This window comes from Garra rufa, chromosome 15, assembly GCF_049309525.1.
Source record: "Garra rufa chromosome 15, GarRuf1.0, whole genome shotgun sequence".
Taxonomy (NCBI): domain Eukaryota; kingdom Metazoa; phylum Chordata; class Actinopteri; order Cypriniformes; family Cyprinidae; genus Garra; species Garra rufa.
Window position 1 is genome coordinate 25,495,572 of NC_133375.1, and position 24,227 is coordinate 25,519,798.

General features: G+C 39.9%; 1 protein-coding gene across 2 annotated transcripts; it reads right to left on the reverse strand.

The window, feature by feature from the left end:
* Positions 1-419: 419 nt before the first annotated feature.
* On the reverse strand, positions 420-22,245 carry ppardb (peroxisome proliferator-activated receptor delta b). 2 transcript variants are annotated; one of them, XM_073819421.1, is made up of 8 exons: positions 22,121-22,245; positions 14,665-15,118; positions 12,542-12,693; positions 12,012-12,150; positions 10,606-10,805; positions 3,615-3,818; positions 2,431-2,674; positions 420-2,194 (listed from the first exon to the last, which is right to left on the reverse strand). In XM_073819421.1, exons 2-8 carry the CDS (start codon positions 15,062-15,064, stop codon positions 1,947-1,949), a joined length of 1,587 nt encoding a protein of 528 aa, XP_073675522.1. In that variant the 5' UTR covers positions 15,065-15,118; positions 22,121-22,245; the 3' UTR covers positions 420-1,946. The 2 variants fall into 2 exon arrangements, with proteins under 2 accessions (XP_073675522.1, XP_073675521.1); XM_073819420.1 differs by lacking the exon at positions 22,121-22,245 and adding an exon at positions 21,481-21,919.
* Positions 22,246-24,227: the final 1,982 nt, after the last annotated feature.

The window sequence follows — 24,227 nt, forward strand, 5'->3', positions numbered from 1 at the left end:
ATATAATGATAAATATAATAATATACTATTTATTAAAATCAGCTCTGAATAAGTTGGTTCCCTGTTCAATATGACTCGAGAACCGAACAGACTGATTCAATTTGATTTGTGAACAAATAGACCCACTATTCAGCAGTTTGACCAATTCATTAAAAAGATTGGAAAATAACGATTTGTTACGATGCATTTCATGCACTTAAACATAAGAGTTAGAGTAAACTAATTAAAAGTTAATCTATGAAATAGAAGATGAATAGATTATTCATTGACACCAGTTGTTTCTTATTAAAATGTTTAATCATTTTTCACACATTTTAATTTGTTTGGCAAATTATTAAAAAGATTAACATTTGTATTTTATTTTGCAAATTGCTTGTGAAATATTAGGCATCTGGAGCTTTTCAGAAATCACAAGAAACTTAAAAGATGTATGGAATTGTTTTACTGTGATCCAAATAATAACCCACAATTCATAACACTCGTGCATCTTGTCAGCTCTTGTCAGTGAATCAAGACAATGCTGAGATGGGCCAGTCTGGAAAAGTTGATGAAAATAGATGCTAACAAGGGATTTTAAGAATAAGAAGAAAAGAAAAAACAAAAAAATCCTATAATTTCATATTATTGTGCTCTCTAGTTTCACAGTAACAGGTTTCTACATGGTCATAGATCTCTGACATCAAGTTCCATCTTGAATAAACAGATCAGCAAAGCAAATTTCAGCCATAAGAGAAAACCTCAGATATTTCTGAGATACTTCTAAATGTGAAATGGTAGATGTGGTGCACATCATATTAACACCAATTAATGTAATTCAACATCAGAACTGCTTTTTAACACGTGTACACTGAATTCCAAAATTATTCAGCACTGTTTTTGACAAGACCCGTCATTCATTTGCAATGTACATACAACTCTCATGTCAGGATTATTAGTAATTAATTAATGCATCTGATTTGCATCAGATGAATGAATTTACATATGTACTACAAATCAATTTGACCATAATGTTCTAGTTTGAATGTAACCACAGTCAGCTTGCTATCAAATCACAAAAATATATATTGATAAAACATGTTCAATCAACACACTAATGGAAGACCTAATTTAATGCAACTGCTTATCAAGGAGTCAATGAACATAACTCGTGTTGTGTCTCAATTCAGTAAATATGACTCTGAGACTGGTACCGGACAGTACGCTAAAATACAAGTACCATCAAGGTACCAGATCTTAACAAAGGGAGCAGTACAGAAGAATTATATAAACATATATCACAAACAAAGTGAACAAACATTTCCTTCCATACAGCTGAAATGATCACACTGTTGTAGGTTTCTCCCAAAGAGTTAAAGCAAATTATTGTCTTCAGTTTCAATACCAATATATATTTGTAGCAGCTGACGCTGAAAACAACAACACCCTCAACAAAGTAACATAATTCCAAAATAATATAACTGACTGCTGTACAGTTTTGTTTGGAGTCTAACTTTTACTTTAGTAAAAGGGCCTAATCAAACAGAATCAGGAGGAAAGAACTTCAAAACAAAAGCCCTACAAACACATACAGGAAGCGGCATTTCAAGAGCTTGATTGTTCTCTGATCTATTCAAAGAAACATACTAGGTATCACTTAAATGTACTTGCAAACCAAAACCATGATGGAAAAGACGATTTCTAAAGGTGTTAGCCCTCATCAAGCAAATGAAGAATAACGTGACGGTGGTAGTAGTAGTAGTAGTAGTAAACGGTGACAGATGTTCTGTATCCTTGAGTTTAAATAAAAAAAACACTCCGCAAAAATCAGAGAAAATGTCAGTATTCAAAGTCAATATTTGTAAAAGTCCTTTACAAAAATTTTCATTTTTAAAAAAAACTAAGATGTGTGCGCTCCCTCCATTCGGGACGGAAGTCTGAAGTCCATTCTTCAGTCAGGTCCTTGCATGTCAGTACATGTCTTTATAGATCTCCTGTAAAAGCGGGTGGAGGGAGGTCTCAGATTCAGTCTTTTTGATCATCTGAACCAGCTGGGCGTTCTCTGTGACCAGCTGTCTGAGGTCAGCCATCTTTTGGAGGAGTTTGGGGAAGAGATGAGGAGAGTCCGGGTGGTGCGCCTGAAGATGTTGGTCCAGAGCTTGCAGGATGCCATCCTGGATCTGTTCAACCTGCTTCACGTTCATCAGCCCAGGACGATCTACAGCAAAGAGAAACCGTCCATTTTTATCTTTAGCTATTTGACCGACGCGCACATTCCCATTGATTGGTTTACATCCAGTGCTTTTTTCATGTTATGATAAACAAGCTTTTGATCTCTTCTAATGTTTGGTTCTCATTTAACTGTGATTACTCTATAAATTCTTTGTTGGCGTAAACAAACAACAACAAGGGACCAACGAAATCACACTAAGCAAACAAGCACCACGGCTTTACCTCCGCACAGAATGATGGCTGCTACAAACAGAGCCAGGTCGCTGTCATCCAGCTCTAGGGCATTGAATTTCACCGCAAACTCAAATTTGGGCTCCATGATCTCGCTGAAAGGTTTGCGTAGGCTACGCAGGAACTCTCTTGTCACAAAGCCTTTCCCATTGGCTACCAGCAGCCCATCCTTATTCATGAGCGATGGGAGCATCGCAAATATGGATTCATGGACTCCATATTTTAACAGCGTTACCTGAGAGAAAAAGCGGGAGATGAATTCAGTGGAAGAAAATGCGTTGATACTTAAAGGGATAGTTCACCCAAAAATGAAAATTACCCTAGGAATTACTCACCCTCAAGCCCTCCGCTCTAGGGTGATATGACTTTCCTCTTTCAGATGAATACAATCAGAGTTGTATTAAAAAATGTCCTGGCTCTTCCAGGCTTTATAATGGCAGTGAATAGCTGTTGAGATTCTGAAATCTAATAAAGTCCATTTATTCATCATAAAAGTAGTTTGTGTAAGGAAAATATTCAGAGGATTTTGATAAGCCAAGGGGACACTGGTTTTCCTTTGCTGTAAACAGAACTTGGTTCTCTCAACTAGCATATTCTCACTGGAGCTTACACTACACCTATGTCCTATGTCAGTTAACACATAAATTCACATCAGAAGGCCTTTATTAACCCACTAGAACCATGTGGGGTTTTTTATGATGGATGGATGCACTTTACTGGACTTTAAATTTCAACACCAAATCACTGCTATTATAAAGCTTAAAAGAGCCAGGACATTTTTTTAATACAACTCCAATTTTATTCATCTAAAAGAAGAAACCCATATACACCTATTATGGCTTAAGATGAATAAATCAAGAGTTAATTTTCATTTTTAGGTGAACTATCCTTTTAATTCATGTATGATAAAAACTACCAGCCACTAATATATTAATAATATATTAATATACTAATTTATATTTTATCATTTAGTAGGATTTTTTAAAATAGGAAATGAAAACACATACATAAAGAAATTTTAATGAGGAAAAACAATTGATTGCTCTAATGTAGGCACCAAAATGACTGATAATAACCTCTTTTATCTTAGCAGTTACTACCCAAAATGAATAAACCACAAACAAAATAAATTGAAAAAGATCACAAGTTAGTAAAATAACATGGATCATTCTCACCTGATCATTAAGGAAGAGATCTACAAAACCAGGGATGTTTTTGGCAAACTCTGTGAGCTCTCGTACAGTTTCAACTGTGGTGCACTGGCAGCGGTAGAAGACGTGGACCCCGATTTCTTTGTTGGGTGGTGCTCCATTAAGCTGATTCCAGACCAGCCCGTTTTCTGCCTGCCAGAGCGAGTCCATATCGTGGATCACAAAAGGCTAGAGAAGTAGTAAGAACGGAATTAAAAACATTTGGAATAACTAAAAATCGATTATATACTATTTTGTGAGGAAAAAAAAGAAAAAAAAAAAGAAATCACTTTTACCATCAAAATGAATAATGGCTTATTGTATCTGCCACACCCAAAATTGATAATTCTGTCATTAAATATGTCTCAAATTCATTTGACACAATTAAATACATTTTTTTAGAAATCCTAGAGCTTTCTGACCCTGCGTAGACAGCAATGCAACTGACACGTTCAAGGTCCAGAAAGGTAGGAAGGAAATCGTTAAAATAGTCCATGTGATATCAGTGGTTCAACCTTAATTTTATGAAGCTACAAGAATACTTTTTCTGACATGGAAGAGAACGTCTCGGGTTACTTGTGTAACCCATGTTCTCTGAGTAGGGAACGAGACGCTGCGTAGAAGCTTACGCATTGGGAAACACCCCTGGTGTGACGATTGTCTGAAGCCCTATAGAATCACGCCAATTCATTGGCTGATGGCGCGAAGCTCCACCTCACGCAATACGTGACCTACCTAGATAGCGCGCGCGCCATCTTATTCCTCAGATTTTCCTATCGAGGAAGCCGGAAGAGCGTGGGGAGCTTGGCAGCATACGCAGCGTCTCGTTCCCTACTCAGAGAACATGGGTTACACAAGTAACCCGAGACGTTCTCTTTCATAGGTTCACTCAACGCTGCGTAGAAGCTTACGCATTGGGAACGATATACCAAACACGCCAAGCTAACACGCTGCCAAAGATAGACCCTAACAAGGCCATAACCCTAACACAGCTGGCTCAAGCGGAAAGAACCCGGGAGCCAGGAGCTGTGCTAACATCCAGGTTATAAAACCTGACAAAAGTATGGGGAGAGGACCAACCTGCCGCCATACAGATATCCTCCAGAGGAACTCCTCGAAACAAAGCCAGGGAGGAAGCCACTCCCCTGGTAGAATGAGCTCTAATGTCCAGAGGTGAAGGCAACCCGCGCACCTCATAGGCCATAGAAATCGCATCCCTAACCCAATGGGATATTGTGTGTTTTGAGGCGGCTAGCCCTCTGCGGCCTGCCCCAAAACACACCAGCAGCTGCTGAGACTTACGCCACTGACTAGAGCGGTCCACATACGCCTTCAGCGCCCTGACAGGACAGAGTAAATGAAGACTGCTGTCCTCACTCAAAGAAGAGGGAGAAAAAGCCTGCAGTACTACCACTTGCGAACGGAAAGACGTGGAGAGCACTTTGGGGACATACCCCGGCCTAGGCCTAAGGATAGCCTTGACTAGACCGGGTGCAAACTCAATACAGGACTCATCTACACAGAGGGCCTGCAAATCCCCGACACGCTTTAAAGAGGACAACGCTAATAGCAAAGTAACCTTTAATGTCAGAATCCTCTCTGGAGCCGACTCTAAAGGTTCAAAGGGGGGCTCAACTAGCCCCTTCAGGACAACAGAAAGGTCCCAAGAAGGGAAACTAGGAGGACGAACTGGCCTCAAGCGCTTAACTCCACGCATAAAGGAGGAGACCAGACGGTGTCTACCCAACGGGACATCGTCAGAATCCCTCCGGGCCGCAATAGCCGCCACATAAACCCTCAAAGTGGTAGCGGCCGCTCCAGCTGAGAGCTTTTCCTGCAGAAACTCCAGCACTGAACCGACCGGGCAGTTAACTGGGTCTACAGAATGAGCCAAACACCACGACTCAAAAACCTTCCATTTGGAGGAATAAAGCCTCCTAGTAGAAAGGGCCCTAGCGCTACTAATAGTCTCTCGGACTCCATCCGAGAGACTCACGTCTACTGGCAGCCCCTGATCGGCCACACCCACAACTTCCAGATCTCTGGACGAGGGTGCCAAATTTTGCAGTGGAGCTGACTCAGCAGATCCTTCCTGATTGGAATCTCCCACGGTTCGCCCTCCAGTAGGGAGATCAACTCCGAGAACCACGTCTGGGACGGCCAGAACGGGGCCACTAGGAGGAGACGTGCGCCGCACGTCCTCACTCTGCCCAAGACCGCAGGGATGAGCTTGACAGGAGGGAAGGCATAAAGCTTCCTGTCCGGCCAGGGATGCGCTAGCGCATCGATCCCCAGAGGGGCAGGATGAGAAAGGGAGAACCAAAGGGGGCACTGGGACGACTCCTGAGACGCAAAGAGGTCCACCTCTGCCGCGCCGAAACGCTCCCAAATCTGAGCCACCGTCCGGCGGCTCAGCATCCATTCCCCTGACCTGATTTTCTGTCTCGACAGAAAATCCGCTGCCAGGTTCAGGACCCCCGGAACATGAACCGCTCTCAGGGACAGAAATTTGTCCTGAGCCCAAAGGAGGAGATGGCGCGCATGCCTGTCCAGGGTGCGCGACCGAGAACCTCCCTGGCGGTTGATGTGTGACACCACTGCCATATTGTCCGTCCTGACGATGACATGAGAGTGCGACAGGAACGGAAGAAAATGAACGAGAGCCAGAAAAACTGCTCTGAGTTCCAGACAGTTTATGTGCCAAGTGAGGCACTTGCCCGTCCACAGACCCCAAGCCGGTCTGCCCTCGAAGACCGCGCCCCAACCTGAAAGGGAGGCATCCGTCGAGATCATCTGGCGACGGCATACTACTCCCATACTCACTCCTGTCTGGAGGAAGATGGGGTCTCGCCACACTGAGAGGGCGCGGAGACAAGCGCCAGACACCCTCAGAAGACGGAGAGACGGCCAGGATGGGCGTATCCCCACTGACTTCATCCACCATAGGAACGGCCTCATGTGGAGCAGTCCCAAGGGAAGGACTGGGGAGGCCGCTGCTAACAGGCCTAGGACCCTGCGGCATAGACCTACTGACACGTGACGGCCTGGCCCGAAGCGGGCCGTGCACGATTTGATGCTCTCTACTCGAGCGGGAGCCAAACGGGCCCGCATCGCAGTAGAGTCCAGACACACTCCCAAAAACGTGGTCTGTTGAGAAGGAGTAAGCACGCTCTTCTTGTCGTTCAACCTGAGACCTAGAGCGCGAAGGTGGAGAAGAAGAAAGTCTCTGTGACAGCTCACCTGCTCTTTGGAGTTGGCCAGGATGAGCCAGTCGTCCAAGTAATTGAGGATTCGGATCCCCTGGAGCCTCAGCGGGGCCAGAGCGGCATCCATGCACTTGGTGAATGTCCTCGGGGCCAAAGCTAGACCGAAAGGGAGGACCTTGTATTGATACGCCTTTCCCCCAAAGGCAAACCTTAGGAACTTCCTGTGTCTCCTGACAACCTGGATGTGGAAGTAAGCATCCTTCAAGTCTACAGTGACAAACCAGTCCCCTTCCTGGACCTGGGAAAGAATGCTCTTGAGCGTCAACATTCTGAACTTCCCTCTGTAAAGAGAATAATTGAGTCTGCGTAGATCCAAAATGGGACGCAGGCCTCCATCTCTTTTCGGTACTAAAAAATATCGGCTGAAAAAGCCTAGGTTTAGTTCCGAAGAGGGAACCTCCTCTATTGCCCCCTTGAGCAGAAGGGAGGAAACTTCCTGTTGCAGGACAGAAGCCTCGTCTGCGCTGTTCACTGCAGTAAGAAGGACCCCATTGAAACGGGGAGGGTTGCGAGCAAACTGGAGCGTATAACCAAACTGGATTGTACGAAGAACCCAGGGTGACACTCCTGGCAGATCCTGCCATGCTCCAAGGAATGTTGATAGGGGTAGCAGAGCGGGGCAGTCCAAGGGGGATACCAGTTCTGGGTCCCCGCTGTGGGCGTCCCTTAGAAGGGGAGGACATGCGGCCAGCCGCGGCTGAGGAGAGCGCATAGCGTCCTCTAACGCGGGGACGTGGCTTGATGAAGCCACAATGGGAAGGGCAGGGAAAGTCGGTGCGGGGGGAAAGCTCTGGGCGTCCCTCACCGCGCGAACAATGCCTGCAGCTTGCAGCGGCCCTGAGGGGAGAAAACCGGGGGTGTCTCCTACCTTCAACGACCGCCACACAGGAGGAATGGCCTGCTGACCTTGAAGCGCACGAAGCGGCAAGGACTGCGCAGTTGGTGGAGGAGAGCGTACTGGGGACGGACAGATACGCTTCAGCGGTCTGTCGCGATCCGACAGGACGGGGGAAGCTCTCCTCTTTCTGCCACACACATCAGGAGCGACCCGAGGAAGCCGCGGGAGGCTTCCCAGGGTGCTTTAGATCAATCCGCTTGCGAGGGCGCTGGCGAGACATAGGGCGACCACGGGCTCCCCAGACCGTGTATGGTGGGGGATGCGCCGCGTCACTAGCTCTACCAACTGGCTCCTTCCCCGGGGCCGGACGTTCCCTGGAGGATGAAGCGCTAGCCGACTCGCGCGAACGCCGTGGCATGAACTGCTTAAACGCAGCTGACTGCGTCTTAGCCGCCCTGAACTTATCCACGACGGTGGAAACCGCGTCGCCGAATAAGCCAGAGCTAGAGATAGGGGCATCGAGAAGGAAAACCTTTTCTTTTTCTCCGTGAGATTAAGCCACAAATGGCGCTCAGCTGCCACTAAGCCCGCCATATTGCGTCCAACCGCACGGGCTGTGTGCTTAGTAGCACGAAGAGCTAGGTCGGTAGCTCTGCGAAGCTCTTTAACCGCCTCGGGAGTCAAACCGTCACCTTCGTCCATTTCCTTCAACACCTCTGCCTGATAGGCCTGAAGAATGGCCATGGTGTGAAGAGCTGCGCCCGCCTGGCCCGCCGCCATGTAGGACTTCCCGATTAAAGCGGAAGTGGTCCTACATGGCTTAGAGGGGAGGAGAGGGCGGGACTTCCAAGAGGGGGCGGAGTTAGGCGAGAGATGCGCAGCCAACGTGTCTTCAACAGCGGGGACTGCAGCATAACCCTGCTCCACAGAACCGACAAGGTTGGTGAAGTCAGCGGCCGCCGCGTTAGTGAGACGTGAAGAAAAGGGCTGCTTCCATGACCTGGAAATCTCGTGATGCAGGTCGCAGGTCAGGAAAAAAAGGCAGCTTACGTCTCGCCGGACGCGCCCCCAGAGCTACAGAGAAAGCGCTCATCAAGCTTAGATGACTGGGATTCACGAGGTTCATCCGGCCAATCTAAGCTTAATTTCTCCGTAGCTCGCGTCAAAACATCAACCAGCTCAGAATAGGCTGGGGAAGGCCGCGCCTCCTGGCCGCTAGGCGGGAGAACGTCGGGCGCCGCGGATCCGAAGTCCTCAGAGTCGGAAGCCGCGGTAAATAAAACGTCTTCCAAACCAAAGGAAACGAAATCTCGCGCCTCCGGGCTTGGTGCAAGACAGCCGCGAGAAAATACAACCGGAGAAACCGCGCGACGGCGCTCGGGCGAAGGAGGGAAAGAAAGTGAAAACTGCTCGCTCTCCATCGCCTCGAGCTCCACATCAGAACTCCAGGCCGCGGCTTCACGGAGGGAGGAGGCCTCCGGAGCTGCACGGCGGGAGGAAGCCGCGGATTCATCTCCAAAAACCGCGAGTCTAGCGCGCAAGGTTTTTAAAGTAAAATTCTCGCAGCATTTGCATGAAGAATTGCCAAACAAAGCGTCGCGCGCATGGGCAAGGCCCATGCACTTGACGCACTTACCATGCTGATCATCACTCGACATGAGGCGAGAGCACGGAGGATGGCAACGGCGAAAATCCATATTCACTCACCGCTAGGAGAAGTATTTCCACTAATGCGGTCGCTGAAGTGAATATAATTCACGAAATCGTCGAATTGGGCTTACAGAAAAACCAAGAGAAGCGAACGCTTCTGAAGAGAGGAAAATCTGAGGAATAAGATGGCGCGCGCGCTATCTAGGTAGGTCACGTATTGCGTGAGGTGGAGCTTCGCGCCATCAGCCAATGAATTGGCGTGATTCTATAGGGCTTCAGACAATCGTCACACCAGGGGTGTTTCCCAATGCGTAAGCTTCTACGCAGCGTTGAGTGAACCTATGAAAGAGAACAAATTGTTGGATAAAGGTGTTATTTTTGTTTCGTTTTTTTGCCCACACGAAGTATTCTCATAGCTTCATAAAATGAAGGTTGAACCACTGATGTCACATGGACTATTTTAAAAATGTCCTTACTACCTTTCTAAGCTTGAATGTGGTAATTACATTGCTGTCTATGCAGGGTCAGAAAGCTCTCAGATATCATCCAAAATATCTTAATTTGTGTATTTCGGGTTTGGAACATGACGGTAGGTAATTAATTACAGAATTCTCATTTTTGGGTGAGCTATCCCTTTAATAATAATGCATTCTTATGGCGCTTTTCCACTACACAGTACCAGCTCGCCTCGGCTCGGCTCTGTTTGGTTTTCCACTGTGTAAAAGTTGTACCTGCACCTCCACAATAGTACCTGGTTGTCATAGCGACGCTGCAGGAAACTGCCGTGACGTAATCTTCTACGCGACACACACCCGCTGTCTGCACCTCCTCGTTTGACCACGGCGTATTCTTCCGAGTTGCCATAATATGTAATGGATTTGATATGTCACGCAATCTCTGGCCAAACTTTTTGAAAATGGCGGGGTTATTCTGGATACTATTGCTGGCGCGTGCAATGATGACGCAGTGAATTGTGACGATTCTCTCTGACCAATCAGCAGTCTGCTGTGTTTTCACGTCACATTTTAGTATCGCCTCAGCTCGCTTGGAACCTCGCCGGAGGTGGTACGAAAAAAAGTACCTGGAAGCCGGTACAGGTACAACTTTTACACAGTGGAAAACCAAACAGAGCCGAGCCGAGTCGAGGCGAGCTGGTACTGTGTAGTGGAAAAGCGCCATTAGACTTGCTAAAATGGCATCTCACTGAAAGCAGAGCACATACTGATGTGCAGCTCGTCTTGCCCGTGAGGATGCTCCGTGCTTTTTTCTTGGTCATGTTGAGGTTCCTCAGGTAGGCTGTGTTGACATGCTTGGCCAGTGTTTTGAGGTCAGCACCACTAGAGCCTTGCAGCTTCTCCCCAGCGAGGAGCCCTGCCACTAGCTTCTTTTTCTCCGCCTCTGGCATACGTCCGTACCTGATCGCTGAGGCAAAGACACAAAAAACATTCTCCATTTATTACACCATAACCCAGCACACATTTAAAATGAAGCAACAGTTAAATATTAATTGCAGAGTATGACAATAAAAGAAATAGTTGACACAAAAATGTTAATTTTATGATAATACACTTAACCCTCAGATGGTGATGAGTTTGTTTCTTCATCGAAAAAGATGAATTGAATGGGTACCATCAGAACAATAGTTCAAAACATTGATGGTTAGTAATGATGGATGTTTCTAACAAACATGCAGCTTTTCACTTCACAGAACATTAAATGACGAACTGGAGTCGTGTAGATAACTTGTGGATTATTGTGATGTTTTTATCAGTGGTTTGGACTCTCATTCTGACGGCACCCATTCACTGCAGAGGATCCATTGGTGAGCAAGTTATTTCTCGAAATCTGTTCTGAGGAAGAAACAAACTCATCAACATCTTAAATGGCCTAAGGGTGAGTACATTTTCAGCTTCTTTTTTCCGGTGAATTATCCCTTAACGACTGGCTCATATTATCACAACTAAAGTTTTCAACCATATTATGCTTATTTTGGGTTTCAGACATTTAAATACACATAAGTACTAGCAAAATAATACATTTACAGTTTGTAAAATACATCTCTATGGAAGCGGCAATAACAATCCATCCATTATAATTTTATAGACATGTTTTATTGAGAGATAACTATAAAGTTTACTCTACTCTTCTCCCAGTTCACCATAAACTAACTTTAATGTCTTTCGGGGAAGAAGGAATGAATATACATGTTGTAAAACCCACAGTTTGGATTCAGTGCAAACTAACATAGCGGCACCCATCGGCAGTTATAGACTAACTAACATGGTCATTATAAAGGTGTTTAAACCATAAAATACATTTACTTACACATATTCTAGAATCTGAGTAATATTTCATAATACTGTGAACACATTTGTGAATATTTTGACTGTGATATATAACATCTATCATACAGCGCTATTGTGGCTGTGGTGTGTCACATGACAAACTTGACGTGTCGACATGGAAACAATAAGGCAATACATCCAAAAATAATGGCTGCCTAAAAATAGCTGAAGGCAGGATTACTGGAAACGTGTGAAAGGGTTAATATAGAGTTCGCACAGTGGATGTAAAATGAGAGTTAAAATTCTGAATGCTTCAAATTGTGGTTATGTGCAGGCTGCTCACCATCATGTGACATGCCCAATGCCAGGCACTTCTGGAAGCGACAGTACTGGCATTTGTTCCGGCTCTTTTTCTGGACTTTACAGGCACGCTCACACCGCTCATACTCCAGCTTCATACGAATGGTGCGTCTGAAAAACCCCTTTAAAAAAAGATGACACTTCCTCACTGAAAAACAGCAAGGCAAATATGCGCTTGGATTGCTGAATTATTTCACCACAGAAACGTAACTGTGAGCATTAGGAAGCCCAGTGATTGAAGGCAAAGAAATAGAGTGGTTTTATTAAAGATGCTGTAAGAGATTTTAGGCATTTCGCCAAAATTACAGTCTTGAATTAGCCTAACACAAAAACCCTTCAAGATAGTTTTGGCTGTTTACAGAGCCAGATGTGATCTATTTCAGTGATATCTGTCACTTACAGCAACTTTAATGTTGGTATATTAAAGATGACGGTTTATTTTAGGCCACAGAGCCACCCACGGTTTGTGAAAAACCTTGATTGCAGCGGTTTTGACAAGTTCCGCAAAATTACCTTGCATCCTTCACAAGCATGAACTCCATAATGAAATCCTGAGGCTTTATCTCCACATATGCGGCACTCGACATTCAGGCCCATATTATTGGGGTCATCCCGACCCAGTCGTAACTGGTCTGACAGCGAGAGAGAGGGGTTCTGTAACGGATCTATAAATATGAGACAGAAACAAAAAGAAACTTTATGAAGCATCTCTTATCAGAGCACTGCAAAAGGATATATTTTATGGTTAAGATATTGCAAAAGTACTTATTTTTACATCGAAAACCTGACCAAAAAAAATGAAAATGTTAGAAAACAATTCTCTACTATATTTCACAATTGATTTATTGATTTGAATCTCCAGTTAATGTTGTTTTAAGCCAAAAAAAGGATAAAACCAGGTCATAAATAAGTCATAAAAAACACTATACAAAAAAATTCTATTATATAATATATTACATAATAAAAAATATATATAAAAATACAAACTGAAAATTGCTAGAGATAAAGTTGAAATTGTGTGTTATAAACCTTGCACTTGGGAAAGACTAAAATGTCTGAATTGTGAGATATTGACTTAAAATTGTAAGACAAAGTCAGAATTGTATATTATAAACTCTCAATTTTAACTCAAAATTAGTGGTCGATGCTGATACTGATTATTACAGATCAAGTAGACAGATATTTTTATTGATATATTATTGTATGACTGATATTTTAAACCCATATATATGTTTGGTGAAAAAATAAAACTAATGTCAAAATAAGAATAACAAAGGACTCTGACAAAAATGCATAACGGTGAAGATATCGTTAGACTTCCACTTAAAATTGCAAGATATGAATGCAAAATTGTGAGATATAAAATCAGAATAGTGAGAAATAAAGTGGTATTATATATTATAAACACAACAAAAATAATTCTGAAAAATTAGATGTTAACTAAATTATAAACTTCAGAAAAAAGTCAGAATTGTGGCATATAAACTTAAAATTTATACATATACACACACACACACACACAGTTTTTAAAGACGTTTCTTATGCTCAGCAAGACTGTATTTATTTGATCAGAAATACAGAAAAAAATCGGTAATATTGTGAAATATTATTTCGATTTAAAATAATTGTTTTCTATGTGAATATATTTTAGAATGTAATTTATTCCTGTGAAAAGAAGTCTTCAGTGTCACATGATCCTTCATAAATCATTCTAATACGCTGATTTATTATCAATGTTGAAAACAGTTGTGCTGCTTAATATTTTGTTAGAACCTGTGATTTCTTCCCCCCAGGGTTCATCTAAAAGTTTGGGGTCAGAAAATGTTTATCCTTTCTTTTTTTTAAAGAAATTAACACTTTTATTCAGCAAGGATGTGTTAAATTGATAAAAAGTGATAGCAAAGACTTATTGTTTAGAAACGATTTTTATTTTGAATAAATGCTGTTTTAAAAGCTTTTTCACCTTTTATTCATCAAGAATCCTGAAAAAAGAAATCACCACGCAGTTAAGCAGCACAACTGTTTTCAACATTGATAATAACAGTAATTAATCAGTACATTAGAATCATTTTTGAAGAATCATGTGACACTGAAGTAATGGCTGATAAAAATTCAGCTTTGCATCACAGGAATAAAATATATTAACATAGAACACCATTATTTTTAACTGTAATAACACTTCACTGTAATAATGTAATAATATTACTTTTTTCATCAAGTAAATGCAGCCTTGATGAGCATATAATAACTCTTTAAAAAACATTACAAATCTGATTTCAAACTTTTGAGTGGCAGTGCTCTAACATTTATTTTCTGTAATTGTTTAATTTTAATTAATTTGATGATTGAAATTTACTTTACATAACTGCCAAATTTTATATAATTAACATCTTTTATGAAATATAAAACAATTAAATATAAGGCACAAATAAAGTATGCGAAGCTGTGTAAATACAGTAAATATTTAATATTAATAATATTATAAAAGTATTTTTTTTTTCAGAAATGCATTGACCACAATGATGTAGATAGAAGCCTTTGAAAGCAATGTATCAAATACGATACATAGATATTTATAGGGTTAGGTGGGGGGAAAAAATCTCACTGTCAGGATGTCATAATACTTGGCTCTTTACCTGGAAACATTTGAGCTGTTACAGGAGTGTCACTATTCTCTTGAGGACTCTCCTGCGGTGGTCCATCTCCATTCTGTAGAGTGGCCCCCCAAGATGCCTTGTTGCTGGGTGAGACCTCTAATCCCATAGCATCAGACGTCTCGCTGCCCTCCACCTCCTCACCCGACGCTGAACTCGGCTCCTGTAGGTCCGACATCCCTCCACAGTCCGAGGACGCAGACTCACCCTCCTGGACTGCCATCCAAGTTGTGTCTTCAAGAATCTGGACAGGGTTCAAGTCTGTCCGTGGAGACGACTGGTCCTCCGTAACTCCTGTGAACACGAGGGGCTCTTGAGCTGCTGCGACGTCTACAGGGCTGTCACATTTCATTTCTGAGGTAGGTTGCTCAACCTGTTCCATGGTTCTCCTGTCTGGCTGCTAAATCTCATAACCATCCATCACGTGACATTGCCTCTGAAAAGAGAAAAGACAAGTCAACAAGATGTCATTTACTCCAACGGTACTTCACGCTGGTGAAGTGACCTGGTGTGTACATGCTCCAGAGATTACACGGATGACCTGAGTTTGACCTGTGATCCAGTACTGCTTGTGTCATTTCCTGACTCCACCCCACCCCCATTACCTCTCCGCTGACTCAAATAAAATTGATGGAAACAGTTGCGCTGCTTAATATTTTCAGGACCTGTGACACTTCTTTCAGGCTTCTTCGATAAATAAAAAGTAAAAAAGAAGTGTTTATTCAAAATATACATTTTGTTTACAATGTACACTACTATTCAAAAGTTCAGGGTTGGTAAATGTTTTCTTTTTTAAAGAAATTAATATTTTTATTCAGCAAGGATGTGTTAAATGGATAAAAAAAAAAATCTAAGAAAATATAGTTATCACATGTTCCAAACAAATATTAAGCAGCACAACAGTCTCAACACTGATAATAAATCAGCATATCAGAATGATTTCTGTAGGATTATGTGACACTGAAGTATGGAGTAATGATGCTAAAAATTCAGCTTTGCTTCACAAAAATATATTCTATTTTAAAGTATATTAAAATAGAAAACCACAATTTTACATTGCAATAATATTTCCCAATATTATTGTTTTTTTTTTCTGTACTTTTGATCAAATTAAAACAGCCTTGATGAGCATAAGAGACTCCATTTAAAAAAAACATTAAAATTCTTACTGATCCCAAACGTTTGAATAAATATATAGTAATAATTTTTCACAATATGACATTTTAATTGTATTTTTGATTAAATAAATGGAGCCTTGGTAGGGCTTCCACAAAAAAATTGTAGTGTATGTAAAGATGTTAAGTTAATAGTTTTATATTGCCATTTTTTTTTTGATTGAGTCTTTTGATGATGAGTTCATACCCTTATAAACCACTTTTAAATGCCTTCTTTTGTGCTTCAAATTAAAGTTTCTGATGTTTCATTTGTATCCAGAGATGGCTGGTTTGTGTCTTTTTTTTTTAAAATGCCTATTGTGAAAATGCCTGGCTCAGATGCTTTCAGGAAAAAGAGAATCCTTAAACACAGAGAATCAGAAAGTAGCTTTTGTCTTAGCCAACTGGCCTTTCATTCATTCACCACTTCCGATTACATGACCTTTATCATTTTGAGGCAGTCAGATGCAAACTGTGCCATCAGCAATTACAGGTCTGTGGTGTATTTAGTCTACACAGAGGTGATAAATCCATTATAAGACCATGCTAGGCTGTTTACTTAAAAAGATAAGATAACCCTGAAAAGAAAGCAGCTGTGGGAAGACTGTATCACCAATAGAAACACTTGGAGTTACAAAGCTTACATAATCATGTCACCCCACACAGGCATAGTGTATCAAAACAGAATGAAAAGAGAAAGAATAATGCTGATTGTGATCTTCCTTCCTTGAGAGACACAGAACTGACTGTGCCCATATGTGTTAAGCACAGGTCACATAACTTACATCCTAACAGAGAACATCAACTGGGCAAGCAACCATGTTAACACCAAGACATGAAAAAACGCTTTTCGTAAAATACTGAAGAGAACCATGCTCTCACTTATGACCCATTTGCATGAGCAAACAGAGAAAAAAAAACCAACCTGTCAACACAAAGGTCAAGACATATTGTGTTTCATCTGGTAGGCAGTGTATTTCTGCAGAATACAAGGTGTTTACAGAATGTCTTAAAGGAATAGTTTGGCCAAAAATGAAAACCCTCTCATTGTGGTAATACAAAAAATGCATAGAGGGGAAAAACATTTATACACAGTCATACACTACCAGACAAATGTTTTTGAACAGTTAGATTTTTAATGCTTTTTAAATAAGTCTCTTCTGCTCACCAAGCAAAAACAGGACAATTTTGAAATATTTTTACTATTTAAAATAACTGCTTTTTAAAAAAAAATAAAAATTTATTCCTATGATTTCAAAGATGAATTTTAGCATCATTATTCCAGTCACATGATTTGTCAGAAATCATTACAATATTCCGATTTGTTGCTCAAAAAACATTTATAATTATCATCATGTTGAAAACAGCTAAGTATAATTTTTTCTGGTTTCTTTGATTAATAGAAAGTACAAAAGAACAGCTTTTTTGTAACAAAAAAGTACTGACTCCAAGCTTTTGAATAGTATAGTGTATAATGTTACAAAAGCTTTTTATTTCAGATAAATGTGATCTTTGGAATTTTCTATTCATCAAAGAATCATGGAAAATAAAATACTCAACTGTTTCTTGAACAGCAAATCAGCATATTAGAATGATTTCTGGAGGATCGTGTGACTTTGAAGACTGGAGTAATGATGCTGAAAATTCTGCTTTGATCACAGGAATAAATTACATTTTAAAATATATTCAAATAGAAAATAGTTATTGTAAATAGTAAAAATATTTCAAAATTTTACTGTACTTTGGATCAAATAAATGCTTGGTGGCGAGCAGAAGAGACTTCTTTAAAGAAATATTAAAATCTTACTGTTCAAAAACATTTGACAGTACAGTGTATGAAAAGTATACAGTTTTTGAACAACATGAGGGACAAAACTATTAGACATTGGATGAATGAGGTCACATTCATAGCTCTCAGCATGGAAGACATTGATAACAGATGTGAGTGTTTGGTCATATGGAGGATTGAGACCCCTACCAAACAGACTGCATTTGTAATCCGTGGATTCTGACAAGAGGATTACACAGTAGCCACATCAGTGTGACTAACAAAGACAACGTAATTTAAAATAAAACATCTCAGTTACCAAACCACACTGGATAATGTAAAAAAAACAGCAATACCACATACATGCAGGCTTACATGCACAGTAAACGAAGCGATCAGAAATGCTTTGAGCCACTGTTCAGACTTGTCAGCAACCAGTCGTTCAGGTTCTCAGCCTATCTGCATTGTACTGAGGTTGCATGCTAGAGGCGACCCGCACAGAGGAACTAAATGAGTCAGTGTGCCGAGGTTTTGACAGACATGCATTCCAGTGTCTGGACCTCTCACTTGCTTCATCTTTTGTCTTTCAGGCAAGACGCTATGGGGAAATTTTTTTTTTTTTTTTTTCATGCACAGGGCAATTTTGAAATGTTGGACTACTAGGCTTTCAAAAATGTCTCTTAGACTAAAAAATGAATTTGTAAATTTCAATTAACATGATTTTTTTTGTTTGTTTCACTCTTGACAGTATTGTCTGATTTACTTATTTTCGGATTTCTAAAAAGAAATATCCAAAGTCCCCTTTAAAAACCTTTCAAGGGATACTTCACCCAAATGGAAATTCTGTCATAAATACTCACCCTCATGCCGTTCCAAACCCATAAGATATTTAAGATATTTTGATGAAATACAAAAATATTTGTATCTCTGACCCTCTATAGACAGACACGTTCAAGGTCCAGAAAGGTACCAAGAACATTGATAAAATATTTATAACATCAGTGGTTCAACCATAATTTTTGAAGCTACAAGAATACTTTTTGTGTGCAAAAAAACAAAAATAACTTTATTCAACAATCCTTCTTCTCAGTGTCACCCTACATTCTTAAAAATAAAGGTTCTTTATTGGCATTGATGGTTCCATAAAAAACCTTGAACATCCATGGAACGAAAAGGTTCTTTTTTAGTAGAAAAAAAGATTTTTAAAAAGCTTCTGTTCACTGAAAGGTTCTTTACCCAGCAAACACATTTACGTTGTGGCGACGTCTGTGCAACGTTCCATTTTTATAATGGCAACGTCGCCGTCTAAGTGCTCGCAACGTTGTAACAACGTGGAAATGTAAGACGCGAAAAGGCTGTGGCAACGTTGTTGGGCGACATTCTTCAACCAGGAGGCGACGTTTTTACTACATGTATTTTTTCATGCCAGATTATAAATATTGCCTATTCTGCGTGTTATATCAGGCACGGGATAGGTTTATAAATCTTTTAAATACGGTTTAATATTAAAAATCGTCCAATAATATTGTTCTTTTTGACTTAACATCTTTGAATAAACTTTGAATAAAACTTTGAGTAAAAATGCCATACAAATTCATATAATCAAACTTTATTTCAAACCAAACATTTCATACATATCATGGATAAGTACGTTAGGTATACATTTGGAGGAAAATGCAATATAGATTATATTTTACGTATGTAAATATATTAAGTCAGTTAGTTTAATTATATTAAATTACAAATAAAAAGCAAAGGCATCTGAGAACGTTTATTAAACAAAAGTAAAACAACAAAACAGCGGTCACCGGCCGATGAGGCGGACTCTGGATGGAGAATACGGAGGCCAGGTGATCGTCAAAGGCAGGCGGTAGGGAGAAAAGAGTGCGAGAAAGATGAACAAATCCAGAGGGCATAGGCAAACGCAGAATCCAGTAGACAGGCACAGGTCAACACCAAACACCAGGAAGGACATCTGAATACTGAAAGAAATATAGATCGCATTAACTCCCGACCGCAAACTCACACTCGGTATGTGAATTATCAGATATTCTGTTCCATTAACAGAAAATAAATAAATAAATGTCTCATTGGACACAAAAATTAAAGGATTTGTTTGGATATTTATATTTATCTGAGAGAAATCAAAAAGCAATACTCACATAACGTTATCCTGGCTTGAAGAATAATAACGGCCCAACGGTCTGTTAAAATTTAAAAAGCGCTTCGGAACAGTGACGAGTAAATGTCGTACAGTGGTTGTCCAGACAGCCTAAGCACAACTTTCAGAGATGGCCCTGAACCGTAGTAGAATGGCAACATTGTGACAACGTAGTAACAACCTGACAACACAACGTAGAACCAACAACCTTTTAGCCATGTTGTCACAACGTTGCTAAAAGGTTGGCTACGTTGAGGCAACGTTGTGTGTTTGTTGGGTAGGGAACCAAAAATGGTTATTCTATGGCATCACTGCAAAACACCCTTTTGGAACCTTTATTTTTAAGAGTGTAAACAAAATGTGTCGTGGTACTCTTCAAACTGGTGCTAGGGAGAAAAAGTATTCTCACACCTTAATAAAATTACACTTGTTGATGTTCTTGGTACCTTTCTGGACCTTGAACGTGGTAGGCCCCTTGCTGTCTACGCAGGGTCAGAAAGCTGTCGGATTTCATCAAAAATATCTTAATTTGTGTTCCAAAGACGAACGAAGGTTGAAGGGTTTGGAACGACATGAGGGTGAATAATTAATGACAGAATTTTCATTTTTTGATGAATCCCTTTAACTCTAATATGTTCAATATTCAGATTTCTGTTCTGGAAGTGTATGCAAATTAGTGCACATTAAGTAAATCATTTAATGTGCTTATCATAAAACTTATAAAACAATTTTTTTTATTGTATTGTAAATATTAAACAAACGTTAGAGGTAAATATAGTGATATCTATTTGTCACAATTAAAAAGAAAACATTTTTCACCTGTGATGTCTTGCCTTAAGATTTAAAGGACAGGAAACCCTCAGGCCACCATAAAATTAATAATGAACTTGAACTGGTATAAAACAATTACTGAAGATTATAGATAGCAAATCTTCACCCTCATTGTTAAACCTTTAACTTTGTAATCAGAGTGAAAGCAGTCGGTCTTCTGTGTGCACAAGGTCACACTTGATACTTCTACATGAAGCCTTTCAAATACAAAACAAACAAATAATGTATTCTTAGCAGGAAAATATATAAGTATTAATAAGTAAGTATATCATATTTTAAGTATAATAATAGCAGCTTCTTTTAAGTGACATGTCTGTTTGATTCAGAAAACAGTACTCTTGTCACACAATCGCTTAAATGTATCTACAATAATTTGTTGCTTTAATTGCCTGGTCACCAATTTTGAAATGTTTGGAACCAAAATGTTTTAATAAGATGACATCAGAACATTTGTGGAATGTGCTGACTGTTCCCTAAATTGTTAATAGTTAGAGGTTGAAAATCTAACTTAAAGTTAACATGAACAGAGCCTGAGGGAGCAAAGCTTAAAAATGTATAATACAGATGGTGAAACTTCAACTAATAAGGAAACAATGACTGACTTGAAGTCCGCTGCTCATTAACCTTAACGATGTTGACAAACAACACAAAATAGCCAAAGATCTCAAGGCAGACTGAGACAGAGTGGCACATCAACCTGACAGACAACAAATCTAGCTAGCTGACAAAAACATGACTTCAAAACGGTGACACCAACTGTTTAACAGACTACAATATACACTTATACTGACATGGACGTGTTTACTTTTTTAACAAGCGGATGAAGCAGATATGAGACTTTAAGCAAAACAGCGAGTTTTGGCTAACTAGCGGTTCTGGTTTACCTTGGTGTTTACGGGCCAGCTTCGAAGTTTCCCAGCGGTTGAATAAATGCAAATACACTGTTCGTACGCCAAGTTAAGTTGTTTCGAGACTCAATTGAGCTCATAGTCCGTCGGTTTTCATCGGTTTTGTCATCACCGTGTCCCCGTGTCTCCTATTCCACACATGCTAGTCCGAGGTTAGCACACTAGCTAGCTTGACGCTAACATGTTTTGTTTTTTATTTTGTTGGACACGCGTTCAGATTTCTCCTGGTGAAACAACTACGGCTAAATAGGTTTAAGAGAACAAATGCAGGTGGATTTCTGTTTTATCCATTCTGCTTTAAAATCCAATCAGAAAGCGGATCAAGCGATGACCATCGCGCTGTTATTCCCACACCAACTTTTGCTCAATCTGGTCTAGTAACTCCATTCACTTTGATTACTCGGTTGTCAGGGATGACAGAAATAAAGAAACTGGAAAAGATGCGTGTACTCTATATGTAGAAGCCTGCAGGGGTCGCTCTTCGGCCCAAAGTGGTCTATGAGGTCACTGACCGTAAAGCGCAAAACAAAACCCCGAACACAGTTTGACCACTTATATTTAGTACAATCGTATTCAAAGTGTATAAAAACGTGTATAGAACTTAAAACTCGCGTACCTCATTTCAGCTTGAGTGTAAAATGTCCCTAACCGCGGTTTGACGTATGACCTAATCACATGATAGGCGTTTGTCCAATGCTAGCTCGAGCAGAGGAGTTTAGTTCAGAGTCTGTTTTCCTTTCTAGGTTTTGCAGGCGTTTGTGTGGTTGACAGCTATGAAAAAGCATGGCGTGAATGTTACGTAATAAAAGGTGGCTAGATTCCGCCAGTAGGAGATAGGTGAATATTAATGAAGCTGTATGAATCATAAATGTTATTTCCCGTGAGGGTTGAAAACCTACCGAAACAGGCTAGTTGCTCGGAGCTATTGGAAAATTCCATGTAATTTTGTTCAATCTTAACTAATAATAATCGTAACCTTCGTGAGTTTCAAAATGCTCCTGTAGATGGGGCCATTAGATCGGAGTCTAACAGTAAACAGATGGACTTCAGTATGATGATACAGCACCAAAGGAGATATGTAGCTGAATGTCTGATATAATAGATGTAGAACAGATCAAAGATGAGGTTGTTCATTTATAAGCTTGTTTCTGTTTTAGCTCTCAAATCTCACCTTGAACCTAGATTAACAAAACATTTGAAGACAAGTTTGTGTTCAGGTTTTCCCTTATGTGGTGTCAAAAGGGCTGCACTTGCAACTTTTTGCAAACAAATCCACTGCTCATGTGAAGATTTTTAATAAATAATAAAACTACACAAAAATTACACAAACGAACATTAAATATTGAGAATAAATACAGATCTTGGTCATATGCCACACGTGCATAGGATGTTTTGTGGGATTGCATGGATTTAAAAATAAAATAAAATAAACGTAATAGTTATCGTTTACAGTTACTAAGATAATATGTGTAATTAAATTACAGTTACGATCAGTGTTGGGGAAAGTTACTTTTAAAAGTAATGCATTACAATATTGAGTTACTCCCTAAAAAAGTAACCAATTAAGTTACTTAGATACTTTTTATGGAAAGTAATGCGTTACTTTAGTGTTACCTTTTAAATCTGGGCAGGGCCTGTCTGTTTGTTTTTAATATAAAAAGTTCTAGTTTTGGCAAATGTAAAAGCCTTTTTACACCAAAAGCCTCAGGCTTAGAGAAAAGTAAATTTATGTCTGTACAGTAGACCGCAGAAGAAAAAATGTAAACTTTTCAGCAATAAAAAAAAGGAAAACAAAATGTTAGATTATCTTGAGTAATTTTTGCTTATTAGTATGGATGAATTGGATCACCGAAGGTTGGCAGAAAAGACATCGGTTAATAAAATGGGATTAAATACATAAAGGATATTTGTATTATTTAACATTCGAATAACTACAGGTTTGCATTGAATTTCAAAGTTTTTATTCTTTTTGAGGAATACTGTATGTGAGATTATTTTTTTGCATGTTCACATTTATTCGAGAACTAAAGTAACACTTACTCCCGATTTCTCTCAACATGGGGACAGGAGAGCTTTTAATCAATAAATGGCAGGAAAAAGTAACTGGCATTACTTATTTGTAAAAAGTAACTCTGATATTTTCTTGTCAATTAAAAAGTAATGCATTACTTTACTAGTTACTTGGAAAAAGTAATATTATTAAGTAAATTGCGTTACTTTTAATGCGTTAACCCCAACACTGGTTACGATAAATGTTAACGATTACAAAAGGGGTTACTTCTGAATATTTTCACACACATACAGATTTGATTAATTTCTTTCCCAAATTGCTTTGACGTCTCTAAAATAAGACAACAATGTTAAGGACACAGAATAGATTTCTTGTTTGGGCTTGTGTATACGCTTTATTTTTTAAGATTAACTTTTTTTTTTTTTTTTCCAAAGCTATGCATAGATTTGATTTCAAAAACAGTATCATAGCTATTAAACTATATCTTATGATTTTAAATCTGCATTTTATCACAAAACAATCTCAAAGTTTAAAGAGGTGCTAAAGTTTGATTTTGTAGTGGCTGTGATTTAAAATAAATTATTATAATCTTAATTTAAGTGATTTTGAGAAATCTGACAGTAATCAGTATTGAGTCCTACTATAAGGTTAAATGTGCTTTAAATGTTTATAAATGATTAAAAGCTGAAAACATTTGTTAGAAATGTGGAAA

Coding starts and splice junctions, on each gene's coding strand:
- ppardb (XM_073819421.1), bottom strand. CDS start 15,064: ATGGAACAGGTTGAGCAACCTACCTCAGAAATGAAATGTGACAGCCCT. Junction 12,694..14,664: donor AACAGCTCAAATGTTTCCAG/GTAAAGAGCCAA, acceptor TCATATTTATAG/ATCCGTTACAGAACCCCTCT. Junction 3,819..10,605: donor GCAAGACGAGCTGCACATCA/GTATGTGCTCTG, acceptor CTACTTCTCTAG/CCTTTTGTGATCCACGATAT.